The sequence below is a fragment of the Typopeltis vanoorti genome, chromosome 4 (assembly GCF_054136105.1).
Source record: "Typopeltis vanoorti isolate ZY-2024b chromosome 4, IOZ_Tvanoo_1.0, whole genome shotgun sequence".
NCBI lineage: Eukaryota > Metazoa > Arthropoda > Arachnida > Uropygi > Thelyphonidae > Typopeltis > Typopeltis vanoorti.
The window spans coordinates 95,052,571-95,077,637 of record NC_143552.1 but is presented as its reverse complement, the minus strand read 5'-3'; the positions used below and the strand labels follow the sequence as shown (position 1 = coordinate 95,077,637).

Sequence of the window (25,067 nt, the reverse complement as noted above, 5' to 3'; positions counted from 1 at the left end):
AACAGCACACTCACACAATTTACTTCCATGGTACACAATGCAGAGAGTATTAAACACCTATCATATGTAGGATTAGGTTTCTATAAAGCCAAGTTACTTGACTGTGAGAAATCATTGAGCCTATTATAAAAAGGAAGATACGACCTGTTTATGAAGAAAAATGAAACAAACTGGTAAGTCGACTAAATAAAACTGCATATACTGAGCCATGCAAAACAGTCAGAAAACATATCAAAGTAAGAAGTACGAAATTCAATTATAAACTCATACAACAAATGAAGACAACTGAGCCTCAAAAAAAGACAAACAGCAATTGATGACCAGCGAACAAATGGTTGCAGTCAAACTAAAAGATTGGAGCATAACCAGAAATGCTTTAGCAAAAATAATTGAATTTTACTCAGGATTACATCAGGATGACCAAATAAATGAAAAAGAAAACTAATGAAAAAAACTGAAGCATCAGAAAGTTTACCTGAAGATGTGGAATATCTAAAGCATGCAAAATGGAAATGCTACAGGAGAGGATAGTGTCATGGCACTTCTGAAAGCAAGTGAAAGAGTAATCTGCAAAATCTTGGTCAAGCTTCTTATCTTGTCTAAAGAAAAATTATGTATCAAGAGCATGGAAAAAGACTATTATTCTTATCACTGAAAGAGAAGATCTATATCAGTGATATACAAAGTGTATACTAAAGTTATTGGCTCACAGTCTGTACAACTTCAGACCTAGAATTTAGAAAAAAAGCCTGAAAATCAGACTTTAGAAGTGGCTTCAGTACAATGGATCATATTTAAGTTGTATAACTGATTACTGAAAGGTGCAATGAATTCTGACTCCCATTATGTCTTAGTTTTATTAATTATGAGAAATTTGGTATAAACGTTTTCAATACTTGAGGTGCTACAAAATCAACAAGAGGAGGAACCATAAGTAAGGACCACCAAATCAGCATACATCAATGCAACACCAACAATTTATTTTAATGGAAACATCTGGATATACAGAGAGGCATAAGGAGAGGAGACAATATCCTTCAAACCATCATTCATAGCATGTTTAGAAGAAATATTTAGACTTCTGGATTGAGAAGAAAAAAAGGTCTGAAGATAAATGAGATATTTAAACCATTTGTTTTGCAGATGATATCTTTACTTCAATCTAGAGAAACTACAGACTATTCAGAGAGCATGACAATGTGGATATGGCTTATCTCCTTTACTAGTATGCAGTGTCTTGTCCATCATTAAATAATATAATTGTGCTGTCCCATTATATAGAGGTGATTGTGCAATTACCTATCTCCATAGCATCCTGCAAAAGGTGTTTTTTGTACAATGAATATAATAAAATCTAGAACTGGTTTACAGAATCTTATGAAAATATTCTGTAGCGAAGCATCAATTTATTTGTCTGTACCAGAATTTGCTAATAAATGGTATTTTTTCTGCATATGCATCATATAAAGGGCAATTCTATTATATAAAGTAACAAAAATTAACGTAATAAATTATATTTTCCAAAAATTAATATTTTTTTTACCGTTCTTCCTATTCTTATTATTTACTGAGTTTCTCTTTGGTTCTCAGAGAAAATCTTCTACAACTACTACACCAATGCTAAATAACCTTACATAATTGCTATTGATTTATTGGGATATATCATTACAAAAAACTGGTGGGAGGAAGGATCATGGGTGGGTACATTTTTTCCCTAACAAGCCAAGAGGTTATTATATAATCATTAAAACTAATAAAAGTATCTTGAAAGTGAGGACTTTTCATCAGCAAGAGCTGGTTCGAAATGTTTCAAAAGAAATATAGTACTCAATATTTTTATGTGTGAAATAGCATATTCAGAGCAATAAAGAATTTCCTCTAGAGCTGGTCATTCAGAAAGAAAAAAAAACTAGAACAAGTTTTCAACATCTCTTGTTCAAATTCAAATGGACTTTTCTAAAAAGAACTATTTCTGTTGAGAAAAATCCTGTCAAAGACTTATTGCAAAGAGCATGCAAAATAGAGACTCTGAAATGGAGACAGTATTCTAGGAAGATATGCATAAAAGAGACATCAGTAATCACCAATGTTTAGTTTAATTTAAAACGAAATGTCAAGCAAAGCTCAAGTAAGGACTTCAGATATGATAACAATGGCTACAATGGCTACTTTATTTATATCACAAAATATCTACTCTAAGAAATAGAAACAGGTATGGTGAGTGAAGAATTTTGCTATAGTGTTCTTCACTAGATGAGAGACCTACATCTGGCAACAGTCTAGCAAATGCTATGAACTAGATTGCCCACTGTCAACTGTAAAGAATGTTGGAAGTGTGTTAGTGTAGGTTATTCATGTTACAAAATTGTAGTGCTTTTTTTTTTTTTTTTTTTCCCTTAATTATTGACTGATAGTAACATGAATGGAAAGGTTTATCTCCATGTTCTGGATAATGATGCGCTTATGGAATTCTGATTTACTTATGGACTGTGGTGAAGAGCCATGTGTTATATAAATAATAAGACAATGCTTGCTATCATACAACAAAGTCTCCTATAACCTGGTCTAAAGTAATCCTAGTCCTCCATGAAGATTACAGGGTAATTTCCATGAAACTTATCAGAAGAATGTGGAACATTTCCCCATATAGATGAAATGCTGTAATACAGGCCAAAGGTAGGCATGCATCTCATTAAAAGAGGTAATAATATGTAATAATATTATAATATTCAGTAATAATATAATAGTAATAATATTCAGCTGCTTGCTAAATATTTCACAAAACTGGGAAGTGCAATGGTAAATTAAGGTAATGTAGAGATCCTGCAGGAAAATTTAAATAGACCAGCTGTATGGGAAAAGATAACTAGCTGACAGCTTAATGTGGCCAAATTAAGTGATGCATTTTGAGAAGAAGAGATAAGCTATGTTTTGTATTATTATTATCACTGAATAGGCACCTCAATGGAGTCCTAAGACTCATTGTGGGAGACCCAAACTATCAACACAATATTGATCATACCTTTTCTTGAAACCATTAACAGATAAAGCACTTACAACTGACTCAGGTAACCCATTCCATTCATTCAACACTCTCCAAGCAAATAATCTAGTCCTCACACGCCTTTGATAACCACACATTTACCCAACTTCCAGGGATGACCTCTTGCTCTTCTCCCTCTAGCCAAGTGATGAAACATTTCCCCTGCATCAATCCTATAAAATTCTTTAAGTAACTTAAATGTTTCTATCATGTCCCCCTCCCCTTTTCACATATCAACCAACTTTTGCAATTCACAAATCCTCAATCTATTCTCACAGGGAGCATTCCACGCATCACTCATCACTGATCTTGGTCTTGATCCTCTCCACCACTTCCTTATCCTCAAAAAACTCAGGTAACCAGACGTTGCAGTTTGCATAACAGTTCTATGTGGTATCCTGCCAAATGCCTTTTGCAAAATTCAGCAGTATCATCATGTAGCTATTTCATTTATCCAACTCGGCTGTTAACCTATTAAAAAGTTAACAGATTACTAAGGCATGACATATGCTCCACAAAGCCATGCTGCCCCTCATATACATCATATTACCCACCCATTCCTGAATTCTCTTTTTGACCAACTTTTCCAGTACTTTTACTACCACTCCTGAAATACTGATTGGCCCATAATTTGCTACTACAGACTTAGATCCTTCTTTATGCAAAGGAATTATTTTGCTCTACTTTCACTCTCTCTCTCTCTTGGGACTTTACCAGAGCTGAGAATTAAATCAAACAGCCTAATCAAAGGCACTGCCAGTTTCTCTGCACATTCTTTTAAAATGCAAGCCAATATCACATCTAATTCCACAGCTCTATTTGCAGGTGATTCTGATTCAGATTCTGCAATATCCTAAGTACCTCTAATTCACCAACCTCTGTTCTCATATCAGTACCCATCACCTTATCATAACATTATCTTCACTTGGATGATATAGTCAAAATGGTCACTCAATAGTTCAACAATTTTGCTTGTCTCTATTAACTCTCTAACCATCTGCACTCATTAAAGTTATCCTTTCATAGCTATTTTACCTCTTGTCACATAACAAAAAACTGTTTGGGATTTCCTTTCACCTGCTAGACTAACTTCTTCTCATAATCTGATTTTACTTTCCTTAACATGCTGGTCACCTTTCTTGTCTGATCCTTATACTTTTCATGAGTTAACTGGTCATCTTTGTCCTTATATACCCTCCACGATTTTCTTTTTTCTGCAGCTCATACTTAATGCTACTACTCATCCATCTAACTCCTATGTGTGATATTGCTTTCCTCCAGATATCCTTTTACTATCCCCCATCCACTGTGAACATCCTTCCCTTGCAGATCTTTATGCCATGGTACTGCCTCCAGCTGCCTAAATGTATCATAATCCTGCCTGATAGTTCCAGATATACCTCTTCTTAAGTGGAATTTCCATGTTTTCCTATTTCCCAAGTCAAGACCACGTGACCACTTTTCCCCAATTGGAGGCAATATAGACCTGTTCACAACAACCTTGCTTATGGACAGGTCTTCTGATCCTATAACAAGATCCAATACTCTTGTAGCACGAGTCAAAACTTCTGGCTCCTATAACAAGATCCAACACTCATATCCTGAGTAACCTTCAGCATATTCTGCTTCAAGTTGATGGGATATTGATGGAACTGAACTGCAGTAAACTGATGAGGCAAGGGACTTCCAGATTATTACAGATGGGGAGTTGAAGTTTAGAGGGCATATTGCAAATGTAGCAAAAACTGCATCAAATCACTTCCTGGCCTAAAGAAATTGTCAAAAAACTTAAACCCATACACCTTAAAGCACCCAGAATATATGGTGCTCCTAAAATACACAAACAAGGTACACCTTTGCGTCCTATTGTAGAGAGTATAAACAGTCCTACATATAAACTAGCCAAACATTTAGCAAAATTACTAACCACTTACACAAACAATTCTCCCTCTTTTGTTAAAAATTCTACCCACCTAAAAAGTATTTTAGAAAACCACACCTTAAATAGTTCAGACCTAATGGTGAGTTTTGATATCACCTCATTATTCACTAATGTACCACTGATTGAAACACTTAACTTACTAAATTCACAATTTCCCCCAGATATATTCCAGCTATTTAAATTCACAGTACAGGCAGGTTATTTTACATGGAAAGGGAAAATATACAAACAGTTAGATGGGACAGCTATGGGTTCACCTCTTTCTCCCCCCTTAACCAACTTCTACATAGAACATCTGGAAAAATTAACTATCAACACAGCCACTCTCAAACCTAGTCTCTGGTTACGCTATGTTGACGATGTGTTTGCCATTTGGCCACGTGGCCCAGACACATTGAATACATTTTTAGTGCATCTAAATAGCCAGCATCCTAAAATCCACTTTACAATGGAACTAGAAGCCAATGACTGCCTGCCTTTCTTGGACACACTGATCACACGTCTTCCAGAAGGTTCCTTATCATTTTCAGTTTACAGAAAACCCACACATACAGGGAGATACTTACACAAACAATCACACCATCACCCTTCTCAACAATATGGTATCTTAAAAACATTAACCCATAGAGCTAGAGCAATCTGTTCCAATGACATTGCTCTCACTGCTGAATTTTCTCACCTACGTCAAACCTTCTTAAACAATGGTTATAATCCCCGTAAAATAGATAACATACTAAATGCCACCCATAAATCCCCTCTATCTACCACAGAAGACTACAACAAAACCATCACCATCCCATACATTAAAGGCACATCTGAAAAGATATCTAGGGTGCTTAACAAACAACAATTACGCACAGTATTTAAACCTTATATAAAATTAGCAACTCTCATCCGTTCACCTAAGGACAAATGCACCCCTTTATCACATCCAGGTGTCTATGAAGTGCCCTGTTCTTGCCATCAAGCCTATTACGGACAGACAGGAAGAAATGTGGACATCCACCTCAGTGAACACAAAAAATATATCCGACACTTTCGCTATGGTAAGTCGGGTCCGGCAGACCATGCTTTGGATACCCCTGCACACAGGATCAATTGGAAAGAAACAAAAGTAATGCACAGAAGCTTCTACAAGTCAGAGAGGTTGTTACTGGAATCAACAGAAGCCTTGAAACATACTCCAAACCTTAACAAGTATGGCTGTATAAATCTACCAAAGATTTGGGAGACAGTCATCCTAAGACCAAATTAATATTTATTACTTTTATTTTTTATCATTTGGACTACTATTTCAAAACTTTGAATTTTTTTTTTTTTTTAACCTAGATGGCGCCATATTAGGACTTTAGTCTTGTGTTGCACGCTGCAATCACTTATACTGTCCCCACTGTTACACCGGATTGTGGTTGTCTTGCCTTTGTAACAAACTTTGTGTTGTGTGCTCTGAAGATGCTGGATATAATACCAGCGAAATATTAGCTTTTAAGTTAATAAATAGTTATTTTCTTAACCATCTGTGTTCTTTTTATACCGTGAAATCTATTACAACATTACAACAAAATTCTGTGACTGTTGAAGAACAAACTAACAAACAGGGATAGAGGTTGTTTCCTTACATAAGGCTTTAATAAGGCTACATCTAGGCTACTGCAAATATATCTGGACATGCAGATTCCATGAGGTTGAAGAAGTGGTGGAGAGTATCCCAAGGTGAGTGACAAAGATTGTGGCAAGTCTATGGAAATGTTCCCTATGAGAACAGATACAGTCTACAGGCTTCAGAAACTAGCTGATAAATGGAAAGGATGAGACATGATAGAAACATATAAGTTATTAAAGGGGTTTCATAGGATTGACACTGAAGCCAGTCGATACATGGCAGGAAGGGAGAGAACAAAGGATCCCATGAAATTGAGTCATGTAAGAGTATGGTTAGCAAGGGTATTAGGACTAGATTTTTTTTCTCAAGGTTGATGAATGGGAGAACCTGACCACACACACTATCTGTTTCAGTATAAGAGGGAGGTTTTCTCCTACTGAATGATCCATATCCATGACATGTTCTGCTAGTCCAGAACAGCTGTAGGGAGGTAACGAACATAGTTCCTGTATTCTTCCAGGTGGATATTAACTGTTCTTCCTCTTTGTCCAAAGTAGGATAGTTTACAGGAGTGAGGAATGCAGTAGAACCCCAGGAATCTAGATGATGACACTCTTGTAACCTGACTACCAAATGAATCCTTATCCCTGTTTATCTACAGAAACCTATCCACACTGGAAGGTAATTCCATCATCTATCACATCACTACCTCTTCCAGCAATATGATGTTATCAAAATCTTAGCAAATCATGCCAGAACAATTTATTTTGATGCTTTAGTTTCTATAGAAATAAATCACATTTAGGAATCTCTTTAGCTGGTGGCTTTCCCTTTACAAAATCAACAAAACTTTTAGCTCATCCCCTAAAACCTGATCTCCTCCCCAAAATTCAGAATACAAAAAAATCCATTGCCTTTCCCTTTATCTGAGGTGTATCAGAAAAAATGCTATGTTCTAAAACAAGTATAGCATACTTTCTATGACATACTTGCTTCTAAAACAGTATAACATACAGATCTTTAAGCCACACCACACTACCCTTATCAGTTCACTAAGAGATCTTCTCCATCATATAGACCATCTTGAGATCTTCTGCAACATTTGGCCAAGATGCAAATTTCCTGCTTTTAGCACTCTCAAAGTCAGTTTTTGATGTGGTGATAATTTTCTTGCAGCTATTCCGACTTTAGTGTAAGCAGTATAGGGAGATGGAGTTTTGTATGCAAGCTAGTTGTGGTATACCTGACGTTTTTTTTTTTTTGTACAGCACTAGTACACCTGTGGGAGAACCAGGGTTTAGATACTGGAAGATCTAGAGTGGATTGGAGAATAAATTTTTTTTCTGATAAGAATTATTTCTGTGACTCATTCTGCACACGAGTTTGGTTCAGATGGCTTGAAACAGTAATCTGACCAAGGAAAAGAGATATAGAAGTTGTGAAGATCATCCCACTTGGCTTTTTGTAATACCATATAATGTGTGGAAGTCAGTGGTTTTGAATGTGTTGCTCCATGGGTGAAGAGATCTGGTGCAGATCTGACCTACCCAAAATACCCTGGAAGAGATCCAGGGTGTTTGGGTAGTGGTGGGTTGTCTGGTATTCTGGTGGGCATGTGAACAATTTGTGTAAGATCATTTGTGATTGCAAATGTCTTGACCTCTCTATTTGCTTGATCTATGCAGTTGGAAATGGCAATTAGCTGGTGTTGTAAACACTGAAGTTGCTGAGGAAGACGACTTCACTGTTAAGAAAATTAGTTTGAAGAAAATCAATATTGAGGAAAGGAAATGGAAGAGTTCAGAATGGTAGAGACAGCATATGAATTTGGTAGAATGAGACAGAGTGATTTTTAGCTAAAGGAGGTCAAAATTGAAAGATTCCAGGGTTGATACTCTTTGGCATGGTATATCAAAGAAAACATATGCACAAACCCTACCACTGAAGTGAAAGGAGTCAAAGAGTGTGTGTGTAGTTCAGAAAGCAGAGGTAGCATTTGAGGAAGTTGAGATTTATGCTTCTGCCCGAAAGAATGTACAAGGTTTTGCTGTCTGCAGGTGGAAGTGAACATTATTGAACTTAGAACTGAGACTGCATATATTTGTGAAATGAATTGGGAAAATTCTTTGAAGCTCTGTTGACTGCATGGCTATTTGTAATTTTTTTTTCTTTTCACTAATGTTCCTTATTTTGTAATTAATTGTCCATGATTCATCTCCACCATTTTAACATTTCTCTTCCAGTTCTTTTCGTCTCCGCCTTTGTTCAGGCTGAGCATAGGTCAGATCTGGATGGGTTTGTACACAGTTGTGGTATGCACATGGAAACAACATGTGCTAAGGGGGCTGATGTCTTCCAATTTGTTGTTCACGGCTGATATGAATGCAGATCTGTTCATTCGAGTATTACAGGTCACCTTTATTAAACATTGGAAGGTTGTTCCATCTCTCCCAGTAATCAATAGTCTGCAAATGTTGTCCTTTAGTGTTGAATCGGTTTCCGAATGGTAATTCACGATGATGGTATTATTCTACTTGTTTTCTGCCTCGATTGTGTCTTGAACTGATGAGGCAATGAGGCTTTAAAGCTTGTTGGTGGTTAACACTAAAGACTTTTGTCAGTACATGACAGGAAGGAAGAGTAAGGGTCCCCCTGAAAATTGTGTAATAGTGTGTTTAACAAGGGTGTTAGGACTAGATTTTTTACTTGGAGGGTAATGAATGGGTAGGTAGAGGTAGTTGAGTGATTCATCTGTGAATGAGTTTAAGGAAAGTTATTATAAGTACCATATGAATAATGGCTTATGTGTGTATAACGGATCTCCTGTGATGAATCTTTTGACTCTGTGGAGATATCTGTATAATAATAATTGTGAAAATTTCGATGTTTTATAATTTGCAGTTTTGAGTGTAAAATAACACTGGCTCTGTGGTACTTCGGCCAACACTTCTCCATAATCCCTCATTATGCATAATTTTGTTATAGGTTGTTCACTGTACTGCATGTCTGCTGTACCATGTTTTAGTATAAAGATGTGCACAAATTCCCATGGAAAGATGACAAAGAAGTCTCATCGACTAGATCATCATTGATAGCGATATCATCACACTGGTCCAGGACACAAGAATATAATGTGGAGATCTTGCAGGAAGACAGACTAACAGTATGGGTAAAGGCAAATGGCTGCCAGTTTAATGTGGCCAAACTGTATATAAGACTCAAATTACAAATATTATCAAAAGAAAAAAAAGGAGGGAGTTTAAAAAAAAAAGACTCAAATCTTGAAGACTTTTTTTTCCTGATAGAAAAATCATAATTCCATAGTGGATTGAAGAAATTAAAGAAGCAGTTGTGGAAAAGAATAAAGCATAGTGAAAGTTCCTAGCAAGTAAATATGCATGTGGTCTGAGAGAATACAAAGAAAATTGTAGCTAAACATGAAATGGAAAGAGTGATAGAAAATATCAAAGATGAAATCAGGAAGGTCAAAAAACGTTCTGAAGGCTATTTGAAAAATCTTAGAAATGAAGGAAAAAGTAAGTACTATAAAAGAAATCAGAGATAATAAAGGTGACTTGAAAACCAATGACAGAAATATCATAGATGTTTGGTGCAATTATTCTGAAAGATTGCTAAATGAGACAAGAAGTGATAGAACAGTGGAAGAAAATATTCAAAAGGAATAATCAGGAGCATATATCAATACAACTGGTAGAATAAGCCATCAAAAACTTGAAATGTGGAAATGCAAGCTACCAGAGTAGATGGTATTTAGCCAAAAATGCTCAGATGTAGAAGCATATTGCAACCTTTTCACTGGCCTTCTGAATTATGCACTGGCTGGACTGCCTAATTCAGAAGGCTTTGTGAGAAGGTTGCATTCCAAATGACTGAGTAGAACTCTCTTAAGTACCATCTATAATAAAGAGAAGTAAACAATGTTAGATGTCAGAGAAATTTTCCTATGTTCCAGATGAGATTTAGGCAAGCATAGTTGAGGTGAGGCTAATCACCTCAACTATGCTTGAGGTGATTAGCCTCACCTCAGCCTGAGTTTAAGACAAATAGAGATTGTATTTAAGTATCTATATTTACATTTGCAGATCTGAAAAAGGCATGCGAAAGATGCCAAGAGATAACACCAGAATTATATTATTATAAGTGGGATATTATATCAAGCATTATATTATATTATATTTAAGTTGTGAGCATTTGCAATTGACGAAAGTACAAGAAGACGATTTGATGCAACATCAGTAAGACAAGGTGCACATTATCTTCGCTGTTATATGTCATCTGTTTAATCACATTCTAGGAAAGGGGCAATGCGACATAAGCATTAGATATGTTAATCTCAGCTATTTACTTCTTGTAGATTTTATACTTTTAATTTTAATTAAAAGTATAAAGTCTGGTACAAGTTTGCAGGATACTTTTGCTAAACTGAATAACTGCTGGAACAAATTTAGTATTAAAATCAGCAATAAAAGACAAATACTATGTAAACAGGAAGGAATGTGGAAAATATCAACTGCATTCTTAATGGAGAACCTATAAAATGAATAAAATATATCTGCTGTCTAGGCACAATTTCTAGTGAAAATGGCAAATTAAATATGTAAATCAACAACAGAATAAGCAAAGCTGATATGGTATGGGAGAAATTAGAACATTAGCTGTATACAAGAGTATGTTCAAACCGATTTTAACTTATTATTATTATTTCGTGACACCTCCAAGGAGTCTGAAGACTCATCGAGGGAGGATACCTACCCTACAACTTTCCGTCTCCACCACTCCATCCACCAACTATATCGAACCTCTGCTACCATCATCATCTACATCAATGCCATCTATTGCCCACCACACCACTAGTAATTTTTTTTTTTTTTTTTTTTGTCGTAAATTGCATAGGTTCTGAAGGGTAGATTTGTCTGTATGTGGGATGAAAAATCCGAGTTTCTGGGAGAAAAAAACATGCTAGTCCATATGAGATCAGCTAACTCACCTTCAATTGAAAAAAATCCATATAAAGATTCTTCTCATCATGACAAGAATTGAACTTGGACCTTTTCCAATCAATTGTGTATAATGGTACATAGCCTTCTCCTTGCACTAAGGAGATGCTGTGGGTACTGGGCCTAGTGAACTGAGAACTGTATTAGAAATACATCAGTTGATCAGTCTAGAAACCCAAGATATGAGAGTTTTGAGAAAGAGAGAAGTGAACACATGTTATCAAAGACAAATCATATTAAAAATGAGGATATTAGGAGGGAACTTAACATTGGTGACATTCACAAATGCATGAGCAGAACTAATCTAAGGTGGTATGGTCATTTAAACAGAATAGGAAACATCAGCAAAATAGTATTTGATACAATATGAATGAGATTATAAAAAATGGTTGAAAATAATGGTAAAGTTGTATGTGTGACTGGTGGTGAGAAAAATAGACTGACTGACTGACTGGTAAGATAGCAAGCATGAAGAGTAGTGAGAAAATGATGAAAGACATGAAAGTTGAGTTGATGAGCCAAGAGATCAAGTTTATGCAGATGAGAAGAATTATAGATATGCATACAGATAAGTGATGACCAGTGGAATGAAAGATGGCCATATGAAAGAGGTGACAAATAATTTGAAAGTGGCTCAAAGGAGATTCAATTATTACAAGTGTGAATGATGCACAAAGGTTTGTTTTCTCTGGAGGTAGAATGAGCAAACTGATTGAGGCATTGGATGTTAAGAAGGTTGTTGAGAGTAAAAGATGGTCACTATATTGCCCCGATATGACAGAGATGGGTTGATTTGGCAAGTGATCATAAATGACACGTTAGCAGAGCTGTGTGAAAAGAAAGGAGTGCATTTTATAAGCATGGAATGAATTTGAGGAATGGATGAAACTGTGTAAGTGATGGGCTGCATTAAAATGGTTTTGGAGTGCGAGTCAATTGGGCAGACTGCTAGAAGGGAGAGAGTAACGACTGCAGTAAATAGATATGAAAAGAGAGGTGATGAAGATGCTCAGATTAAGAAATGAAGGAACACAGGACAAACAGGGAAATGAGAAGGCAAAATTAGAATAGAGATGAACAGGAAGACCGTGTGAGAAATGTGGATGCAGAAATGAATGTGTGAGGACACAAAGGATTGATATGACCTGGTATGCAGGGGAGTGTTTGGGTCTTGGAAAGGGTATAGGATCATTGGTGAGAGAGAGAGAGAGAGAGAAGGCTAGAGAATGTCCATTACCTCCTACAGCCATGTGCTGAACTAGCAAATATGCCATGGATACCTGGATTCAGTGGGGGAAAAAAACCTCCCTCTTATACAGAAACAGATATAAATCTAAAAATATTCCCAGAATATGCCTCAGCATTACATCATATAACAAATCTTAAATTCGGCTACCTCACTTTGCCTAAGAAACTGGGAGACTTTAATCATGAGACTTTAAGCAAGTTACCATCATTGTACCCATAAGGAGTGCCAGTTAGGACTGCAGGATTCTATCATTAACACTTCCGTTTTTGCTTTCTTGCCAACATGCCTTAACACACATGCTCATTGTTTTTTCTGTGTGCCAATAAATATGCCTTTGTGACCAAGGCAAATTCTATAATAATTTATGAACTAAATTAATTTTGTTAGTATTCATTATTTATAGATGTGTATTTATTCCATTAAAAATCAACATGAATGATAACATCTAAGCATCCATATCAGATTAAGAAATGATGGCACAATCAGTGGAGAAAGGAAATGGTTGGAAATCGTACACTGATAATAGAGCACAAAGAACTGGCAGGAACAAAAAACACGCAAAAAGTACAAATGCAAACAGCAATGTGAGATATATAAGAAAGTCCTAGAAGAATATGAAATTATAAAAAACAAAAATGCACAATAAGTTTCAATTTCAAAATGTGTAAATTAATGTCACTTATCTGAAATCATCATAGTGAACTAAGCGAACCATTAAATCAAAATTTGAGATCAACAAATCAAAAATTCTAAATCTGAATAGTTTTTTTATTTTTTACCTTAAGGAGAAAAATCTTTTAAACAAAATGCACCATTATTCACATAAACTTCAATTTCACATAAACTGTAATTAAACTGCAAATTAAAGATATACTGTACACTAGCTTTTCTCAACTGGGGTTCTGCAAGAAATAATAATGAAATGCAGTGGCAAATAAATGAATTTAAACAGTGGAAGAAAATAATAAAGTTCTCTGAAAGGAATAAATTCGAGTTCGCGTTAGTTGCATTAACTCCCACTAGGATGCAAGGCAATGCTGTCCATGATCCACTTATCATACGCCAACTGGAGCTAGTTCTAGCGCTAGCTAATGTATGAGTCAGTGTAAACAAGAAACGGTTGAGAGCAAAATTTGAGAAATGCTGCTGTATGTACACTGTCGCATATTGCCAGCCTAGTTGGCCAAGTGGTTAGCATATCTGCTCTCCAACCAAAAGGCTGTGGGTTCGAATCCCGTGTGAGCATGGATGTTTGTGATTGTCTATGGAAATACTAGTGGGGATGGTGGGTGGTAGATGGTATTGGTGTAGTTGAGGTTAGTTGTAGTCAGTGGAATGAGTGGTGGAGACAGAGTTGTAGAGTAGGTGCCCTCCCTTGATGAGTCTTTGGGCTCCACGATCATGCAATAATAATAATAATAATTTACAGTTCAAAGAGAACAGCATCGATTCATACCAGTTATTACCTATCACTGTGTTTCTGTCCAATTAGAAAGGCACTTATTCACCTCAGCTATTTGGCAATCAATCCCCCCCCCTAAGGCGATCACAGTACACTAAGCATTTGTTCATTACTTGTGTTCTCTCCCTCTTTATAATTGGAGATGACCAATTATAAAGTTGACTGCTGAAGTTTTATTGTTGTCTTTGATTTTAATGGTACAGACTACATAAAATTTATTATGAAGACTTCAATAAGTGACAGTGTGCTCAGGTCTAGTCATCTGGATTTTTGGAGACAAGTGGTGGAGATGATCCAGGGGAGAGTGACTAAAAGGTGAGTGGCCAGTGGAATGTTAGCTTGAGGGATGGTAGGTTGCAAGCTGAATAGCAGGTAGAAAATGGAGAAGGGAGGGGATGTGTAGAAACATACAAGGGACTAAAACAGTTGCATTGGGTTTTCAGCACTTTGCTGGTGTGTGTGTGGAGGCCAACAGAACAAGGGGTCATCCCTGAAAATGGTTGCCGAGTATGGTTAGCCAGAGTGTAGGGACCACATTTTCTGATCGGAGAATGGTAAATGAGTGGAATGGGTTGCCATAAGTCTGTTACAAGTGCTCTATCAGTCAACATGTTCAAAGGAGAGAGGGGTATGGCAAATATGATGTGAATCTCCAGTGATGCGTTTCAAATTTCACAGAAAAACTGTTCTTTTGCAATAATTATGCAAACATAACATTTTGAAATCTAAATTTTTTTATTTCCTGCCATGAACTGTGATTCTTTTGTTCTGTTTACCACTATTCCTTTTGTATCAATGGAAATGAAGTGGCAGAGAGTAGAGAGAAAGCAATAATTTTCCTCCCCTAAATTCACTATAAGAAATCTTACACTATCAAAAACTTTATTTAGTCCCTAGGAATATGCTGTAACAAGTGTTTACTATATTAGCAAGGACTTGTCTGTGTGTCCTGAACAGAAATCCATCAGGTACCTACCATTATTATTAGTTTGCTCTTTTCTCCAAATTTTTCCCAAACATTTCTACGTGCCAGGATTCATTTCTTATTCTGCTGACTGGATCTAGGGAAAAAAGACCAACTTTTCCTTTTTCTTTATGTCAATTGCCTTCATCCTTAGTGTAGAGCTGTTAATAGGACCATGAACACAAATCTAATTGTCCAATTCCTCATTCTGATGTTTGTCCACTTACCTAAGCCTGCCATTCAAGGTTAACTTTGTGTTTAGTGCTGAATGCTACAGTTGTGCCTTTCTTTCTTTCCCTGATCACCATGTAGCTGTTATTTAGAGGTATAAATTAAAGGTACCAAGAAATTATATTCTTGGTTTCATCCTATATCTAAGTGTAAGCAAAGTTTGCACGTGAAGTCACTTCACGACTGGGCTATTTGTATATAGAGGCTAAAGACTTCACATCAATTGCCCTAGTATCCCTTAATGCAATGCATATATCCTTATGGACATGCATAATGCTATGCATTATGGGAAGGGCCACTACCCAGACCAGTTTCGATCTTTATTGAGGTCTCATCAGCGGGAGCCAGACCCAGAACTGATACCAAGGGTGAAGAAATGCAGAAGTCATATTTCCATATACAAGAAATTATATTAATTTCTTGGCATATTTAATTTATTATTATTATTATTATTATTATTATTAGACACTTCCAGGGAGTCCAAAGACTCATCAAGGGAAGGCACCTGCTCTACAACTCTGTCTCCGCCACTCAATCCACAAAACTGACCGCAACTACACCAATGCCATCTACTGCCGACCACTAGTATTTCCAAAGACAATCACAAACATCCATGCCCACGGCAGGATTCGAACCTGCAGCCTTTTGGCTGGAGAGTGGATATGCTAACCTCTCTGCCAGCCAGCTTGGCTGGCCGAGTGGTTAGCATATGGAAGAACTGGTTATAGTATAACCAAGTAAAAAAAAATTGCAACAATGTTATTTAGAGAAATCTCAAATGTTTCTTTCTTTTCATAAGATCAGCTATGTCAACAATGTGGTACTTCTCCAAATCTTCTGCCAGCTCAACTTCTTTTCCATTGATAGTTTTTATGTTGATGGTGCCTTTATTGAATTCTGGTGATACTTAAGTTTGTTCTTCCAGTAGCCAAGTTTTCACTATTCATCATGGTTCCCTTACATAAACAGTGGAGGGGAGGGGGAAGAATCTTGTTTAACCAGGCAAAATTCCAGCTGGCATGACATTACAAATTATTTATGTACCATCATCTTTTGGTTTAAACCAATACAGAATACAGTTTGGTTGGCCAAATCCCATTCGCGTTCATTCAGAAGCCAGATAGATATTACTAGTGTGGTGCCCCAAATGAAGGCGAGGTTTGGACATTAGATCAGAATTCCTAATTGGTTCTCAGCATTTTTTAAAAGGCTATGCGGAAGTATCCTACCAGAAGACATGCAGCATCATAGTTCCTTAACTTGATGCTTACAAGAACATCTGAAAACCCAAGGTAAGGAGTGACCACTTATCACCATCTAAAGTTAGTATAAATCAATATAAATAATAAGATGACTACATTTATTTAGAATGTATGCAGATTGCAGGCAAAAATTGCAGTGCTTTCTATAAGGAAGCATCCTCATAAGTCAAGAGAATCAGATCACATAGACCATGAACTAAGCATTAGAACTGAAAGCATCTGTTTCATTTCCAGGTAATATACAAATGATTATTAAAGGGATGCAATGCATGAAATGAATGATAAATGGTAAACTTCTACAAGTGATAAAACACAAGAAATATATATTGTATTTGGCAGTAATTACAGGAAATGCATGAATGATAATACTGTATGAATACACTGTAGCCAGGAGTAAATTAATAAATAATTCCTATTATAAAGTTAGTCACAAGGGAGGATGGTCATGCTTACTGCTATGGTATTACTTTTACCAAAATGTTTAATCACCTCAATTTTGACTTCATTTAGATCTTTTTTTAGTATCAAAATCAAACACTAGGCTAAAAATCATATATATCTGCCAATGTGTGTGTAGGGAGACAGCCCCAATGAGAAGGGGGGGGGGGGGATAAGATTCCCTGGCCCTGTGATTTTTAAGGGCCTAGGAACTTTTATTTTTTACTTCCGAGTGCCTGGTAAGTTATTTTCCCAAGGTGTAGTATTTATCTGTTTTGCAAGAGGTAAAACCTATACTGCTTTTAGTATTTATTACTCCTTATTACAATGTATTCATTTTATCAATCATACCTTATAACAATTATTGCCAGGATATATTATTATTATCATCATCATCTTCACAGACTGTGTATATGAAAAAGGGATCTAGGATCCCTTTTTCATATACACAGCTCATCATACCACAACTTAAACACATTCAAATTCTCTTCAAGTACCACGTTCTCACCATCACTAATCAAATCATTCACAAATCTCCATACAAAAAACCTGCTGCTCATTCCCCTGCTCACACCCTCCTTATACACAGCTTCCAGGGATGACCCCTCGTTCTTCTCCAATCTCCCACCATTTCATGAAAAACTTCAACATTAATCCTATAACAACCCCCCCACACACACACCAACTTGTACATCTCTATTATATCACCCATCTTCCTCAATCCACAAGACTGCTAATTCCATTGTCTCAACATTTCTTCATATTCAGCATTCCAGAGATTAGAAACTATTTTGGTCAGTCACCTCTGGACATCCTCCAACATCTCTTCATCCTTTTGAAAATCAGGTGACCAAATCTGAACACTGGTCCATGTGGCCTAATCAGAGCCTTATACAATGGAACCAGACCCACCTTACTCCTACAAGTCAGTGTGTCTATATCATTGCCAGAATTTGTTGTGTTGTTCTCACAATTTTGGCAATATGTCCTCTAAATTTTAGATCCTTATCCACCATCACCACAAGATCTATTTACTCCACCTCCAACAATATATATATCCTTACTGAGAGAAAATTCTACACTTCATCTTTATTTTCCAAATTTTAAAATCTTACATTTTGCAACAATGAACTGATATTCCTGCTCCCATGCCCATTCACTGAGTCTATTCAAGTTTTCTTGTATGGCCACAAGATCTGCTCTATTCCTCATAGTTCTTCCCAATTTTGCATCATCTGCAAACAACTGTATATCCCCATTCAAATCTTCCCCAATATCAATAATATATAGGTTAAACAGCAATGACCCTAAAAAAGATCTCTGAAGCATGCCACTAATGACTTTCCTCTTCTGGGATATTGCTCGACCCATACACAACTTCTTGATACCTATCAGTCAGCCCATCTGGAATCCAATGAACTAGTCTAATATCCAACCCCCCATCCACTCTAGTTTTACTATCAACTTATCATGCAGTAATCTATCAAAAACCTTTGTAGTCTAAGTATACTACTTAGACTTTGTAGTCTGAGTATACTACTGTGTATCCATCTCCCATGTCAAATATTTTTTGGCTTTCATGCATTGAACAAGCACTTTCATATTCACACAAATTACCTGTAGATGAAACCTGTGTATGTTATACTATTAAGGATCCTAAAATTTATTGAAGGTTTATTGTTCACAATGCATTAAGCCCCTAACGATACCTACTAGAATGTTTGAAAACAACAGGTGACTGCTTTTATATCACCATTTTTATACTAAAATAATTAAATTCATTTATAAAATCTGCACACTGCAACTGTCATCGAACAATTGTTTCTCTTAGGTAACAATTTGAGAGTGAAAATACTCAAAGTGTTGTTGCCAGAAAGAAATATAAATTTCGCAAAGAAATATGCAGAAAACATTTTTGCAAGTCAGAGAGACATTTGATCATACATACTAACAAGTAAACATCAGAACTTAGAAGCATAACACAAACATACCTGTTTCATTTACTATTCATGAAAGTGCCCAAACAATGTCTTACATGTCAACTTTTGTGAGCGACAAAAGCTAGAAAGTATATATCATGACTGGCAACAATCACTAAACAGCACAAATAATAAAATTAATAAAATTGCAGTAAGGAGTAATAAATAACTACTAATAAAAACTAAGTCACAACAGATTTGTTGTTTACTATTATAGCATTTCATATGATCCATTTCAATTTTAGTTTCATTCGGACCATTTTTATGAAAAAAAGTACAACATAGGTGGTCACATGAGACAGATGACCATCAAATGTGTGCGTGTGTTTTCTGGTCATGATTATATTGCAGGAAGAAAATCATGCCACCTCTGAAACACTAACTTACCTTCAGTTGAAAAGCACTTATAATTCTTAACAGAGGCACTTGGAAAGATGGATGCAGTAATTTGCTATGCAATATAATCATGGTGTAGTGAGTTATTGGTTCCATTCTGCCAAATGCCAACTGTTCTAAGTAAAAGCTGACCACCATAATGTTTACATTTACATTGATGATATAGCTTTATTTCAGCACTGCAAATGCAAAAATTATATAAATATCCTAGATTCTATATAATATCTAGTTTACATATTATTTCTTTCTCTCTCTCTCTCTTTATATATATCGGGGCTTCCACAGGCTACCGAGCGCGTCCCCTAGGTGGCAGATGGGGAGAACCCTGACTACCATCCGCTGGATATCAGGGCAGCTCTGAATATATTGAATCAAGAGCCGTGGACCAGTGGTTTTGGGACTGGCGATCCCATGTGAAAATATTGCCATTCACCAACCCACACTTGGCCAGCGTGGTGAATTAATGGCCTAACCTTCTAAGATGAATCCAACAGAAATAAAATGACCCTCATTCCCCAGAGGCCAGATTGTTACTACCTATGGTAGCAGGCAGTTAAACATGAAGGCAGAGGGTGCTAAGAATCCCCGGGTAACCAGATCATGCGGCCATTGGAAACTAGAGATTGGAACATTAAACTGTTGGACTCTGAGCAGTGAAGCACGGTTAACTGAACTAAATGAAGAGCTAAAGCGACTAAAATGGGACATTCTTGGACTGTGCAAAGTCAGACGTAATGGTGAAGAAATTCTTCGATTAAAAAATGGAAACATATTATATTATAGAGCTCAAGATAAAGAAAGAATCAGTGGAGTTGGATTCTTGATCAACAAAAAGCCGAAGAACAACATAATAGAATTTGACAGTGTATCCGATCGAATAGCAAGTATTGTTGTTCAAATCTCGAAAAGATACACTCTTAAGATCGTCCAAGTCTATGCACCAACATTGACAAAGAAATTGAAGCCTTCTATCATATGTCCCAGCTCTAAAATAATGGAAAACATCATTTCAGAATTGCAATGGGAGACTTTAATGTTAGAATTGGTATTCAACATTTCGATGAAAGCTCAATGGAAAATTTTGGATATGGCATGAGAGATGACAGAGGAGCAAGGTTAATAGAATTTGCAGAAAAAGAAAACCTGTACATCATGAATTCCTTCTTCAAGAAAAAAACACAAAGAAAGTGGACATGGAAAAGTCCAAATGGAAAAACTAGTGAAATAGACTTTATCCTCAGCAATAAGAAAAACATCTTTCAAGACTGCTCTGTTATAAACACCTTCAACATTGGAAGTGACCATCGTATGGTACGCAGTAAGATTCAAATAAACTGCCAAAAAGAAAGAAGAAAAATGTTTAGGAAATCAAAGCAAAACATAGATGTACACAAACTCAACATTAAAAAAGATATATACCAACACGAACTAAACAATAGATTTAAACATCTTACCATAGATGACAATGCTGATTTATCAGAAAGTAATGACATTATTATCCAAAACCTTTTACAATGCTCACTTGAAATAGCTGGTACCACAGAACAGAAACAAGACAAAATCTCTGAAGAAACAAAACAGCTTATGAAGAAACGAAGAGAAATGAAACAATCAATTAACCTACAGAATAAAACTGAATACACAGAATTGTGCAAAACAATCAGAAAACGTATCAAAGAAGAAATAAGAAAATTTAATTGTAAATTCATACAACAAACAATTGAAAACACCATAGTCTCAAAAGAGCCAAACAGCAAATGTAGTTAGACTGCAACCACAAGACGGGACCATCACCAGAGATAAATATGCAATAGCAAAAAGAATTGAAGAATTCTACTCAATATTATACCAGGATGATGAATTAAATGAAGAAGACAACTACAACACAGCTGAAGTACCACAGATTCTACCAGAAGAAGTTATGCAGATCATCCAAAGCTTCCAAAATGGGAACGCAGGTGAGGATGAAGTTATAGCTGAACTTCTAAAAACAGGTGGAGAAATAATCTACGAACTCTTAGCAAAACTATTTACTTTATGCCTGAAGAAAAATGATGTACCAACAACATGGAAGAAGGCTACCCTAATTCTGATACATAAAAAAAGGTGAGATAGAAGACTTGATGAACTACCGACCTATCAGTGGTCTACAAAGTGTTTACAAAAGTCTTAGCTAATAGACTTTGTGCGACTCTGGACCTAGCACAACCAAAAGAACAGGCAGGCTTTCGAAGGGGCTTTAGTACAATGGACCATATTCAAGTTGTACAGCAGATTATTGAACGGTGTAATGAATATCAATTACCACTATGTCTTGATTTTATTGACTATGAGAAAGCCTTTGATTCACTTAAAACTTGTGCAATACTTAAAGCATTACGAAACCAACAAGTGGAGGAGCCCTACATCAGAACCATCAAATCAGCATACACCAATGCCACAGCAGCAATTCATTTCAATGGAAACATCTCTAATGTGGGAATACAAAGGGGTATAAGACAGGGTGACACAATATCTCCAAAATTATTCACAGCGTGCCTAGAAGAAATATTCAAACTTCTTGATTGGGAAGGGAAAGGTCTGAAGATAAATGGAAGATATTTAAGCCATTTATGCTTTGCAGATGACATAGATAGTTATCTTTACTTCAACTGCACATGAATTACAGACTCGTATCCATGAGCCCCAAATTGCTAGCAGAACAGCAGGTCCAAAGATAAACCTAAAGAAGACCCAAGTTATGTTCAATAGTTATGTCCAACCAGAAATAATAAAAATCAATAATGAGGAAATTAAGCAAGTAGATCATTATATATACTTAGGACAACAGATATCAATGGAACAAAATATCATGGATGAAATTAAAAGTGCGATGCTTGGGTGGAAAGCATTTGGAAAATTACATTCAGTATTCAAAAGCCAACTACTATTATGCCTAAAGAGAAAGGTTTTTAACCAGTGTATTCTTCCTATACTGACATATGGCTGTGAAACATGGACAATGAATGCAAAGGAAATTCAAAAATTAAGAACAACACAATTTAGTATGGAAAGAAGTATGCTTGGAATCACAAGACTGGATCACAAAAGGAATACATGGATAAGAAATCAAACCAAAGTCTCTGACATCATAGGAAGAGTGAAACATCTTAAGTGGCAATGTGCTGGGCATATTGCACGAAGACAAGATCAGCGATGGACAAAAGAAGTATTGGACTGGATTCCATGAGAGGAAAAACGACCACGATGCCGACCGAAATCACGGTGAATTGATGATATCATCAGATTTGCAGGAGTGACATGGAAAAGGAGAGCCATGGACAGAGAGTGTTGGAGTAATCTTGGAAAGGCCTTCATCCAGCAGTGGATCAATAATGGCTGATGATGATGATATCTATATAGAATCTATAAATAAATAAATATATATAATCTATATAATATAGAATATTATTATTCTAGTCTATTTATATTATATATCTAGTATAATATTTAGTTTATGTTTGTTGTTATGGACAACCAAACAGAACATCAAGCATACTCTTATCTGAAAGCTATTTCTTTTCAAGGAGAATAATTAAAGACATTATGATAGAAGTGACAAGATCAACAAAAGAATTAAATATGATACCCACCTAAAGGTATTTGTTCATATGTAAGCATTCTAACATTTGGAATGTGTACTTTTGGAATAATTAAATAATGGTGTGCTGCTGCAGGTCTAATATCTCTAAATGCAACATATTCTTCATCCTAAAAACAATGTGTTAATAATGTACTTTGATCAGTAAAAAAATGTGCTTTTATAAATTGGAAAAAAAAAAAGAAAGAAAAGGATATATAAATTTAAAAAAAAAAAATAAAATAAAACATACAATTTGATAAAGATTTTTTAAAATACCAAACATTGCACATACAAAATGTACCAAAATACAGCAAACTACAAAAAACGGAAAATTAATTTTAACAATTTCATATTCAATATATGAGGTGCTACCCAAAAGTTCAGTATCCATTGTGAATCAGTATGCTAACAGGCAGCAAGCTGAGAGGCTGCATTCTTGGGTTACATGCATTTCTGTAATGTCATGTGTTAGTGGTTTCGTAATTTTCTTCTCCAACTCCAATGCGTTGTCCATAAAGAACCCCCCCCCCCCCAGGTTAAACTGTCAATGGCAAGTTTCACTCTGGTGTTTAGAAGTGCTAAAGAAGAGCATTCATTATCACAAATGTCCAGATAAGTGGAAGAACAATAACTGGGTACTCCATGACAATACACCCATCCACATATAACTTGTTATTCAACAGTTCCTGACTAGTCAAAAACACCACAGTCCCCATCCCTCTATTCACCTGACCTCTACCTCTGCAACTTTTTTCTGTTCCAAAGATGAAATTCTCGCTGAAAGGGGTGTCATTTTGAGTGTCATTCTGACATGATTGAGATCAATAACATGTCTAATATCTGTGCAGATTCAAAGGCAGTGCTCAATATGGTCACACTTGAGGATTTTCAGGGATGCATGGAATCATGGAAAACCACTGGTATCACCTGGGCATGTATACTTAAAAGTATACATGCCCAAGTGATTACTTCGAAAGAGATGGTAGAAACTAGCGGTTGTGGTAATTTTTTTTATGGTTGAATTCCCTAAACTTTGGGTGGCACGTTATAACAGGACACCAGACAAAACCAGTAGAGGTAACAATTCAATATAATCAACCATTATGCTATGGCACTAGCTCTAAGTGCACTTAGTGAATAAATCTTCATTTTCTCCAACTCAACTTTCCAAACAGTAAAGGTATCTTTCTCCCTTATAGATCTTAAGGTTCACAACTGGTCTCCTTTGTTAGCGACTGCACTGATCCAGATAGACATGAAAGTTATTATCGATGGATTAATGGAAATTGTTTTCACAAGTAGACCAGAATACAAGTAATCAGCCTCAAAATACTATATTATTAATAATAGAGTAAATAATAATAATTAATATATTATTAATGATTTATCCTTTTTAGTTTCCTTGCTCCCATTATGTATCATTCATCTACTATCTCTACTGGTACCTTAATTACTCTGCCCACTTTGTCTTATTCTTTAAACTTGATTTTGCTGCACTAATTATCCAGTGAAATCGTCTTCCTTGGAAACTTTAATGTACGTAATCCAATTCTGCTAACCAAGCTGAAGATTTTTTTTTAGACTCCCATGAAAGGTTACCTATAGTAAAGTGGTGGTATCATAAGTGGGCTAAGGGTGTTTTTCTGTTTTTCCTTAACTGTATATATATTTTTTCATTTTTATTTATTTTTTTTACATAAACCTTCTCTTCAGGCTTCCAATAAATGAGACAGTGGTGTCACATAAGAATATAATTTCATCTCCCATCTAAAGACAAATCACACATATCTAGGCCGTTTTCTGTAAGCAACTTTTGTCAAGTTTGTTCATTAACCAAACAAAATAATATCTAGTTTAG

General features: G+C 35.9%; 1 protein-coding gene across 2 annotated transcripts in view; it reads right to left on the bottom strand.

The window, feature by feature from the left end:
• Nucleotides 1–25,067, bottom strand: part of LOC150107506 (adenosine 5'-monophosphoramidase HINT3-like) — a 151,728-nt gene that overhangs the window by 54,207 nt on the left and 72,454 nt on the right. For both annotated transcript variants that reach the window (XM_090391356.1, XM_090391355.1), the window contains exon 2: nucleotides 23,220–23,337. In XM_090391356.1, coding sequence (XP_090247482.1) covers nucleotides 23,220–23,337 — 118 coding nt within the window. The remainder of the gene's footprint in view (nucleotides 1–23,219; nucleotides 23,338–25,067) is intronic.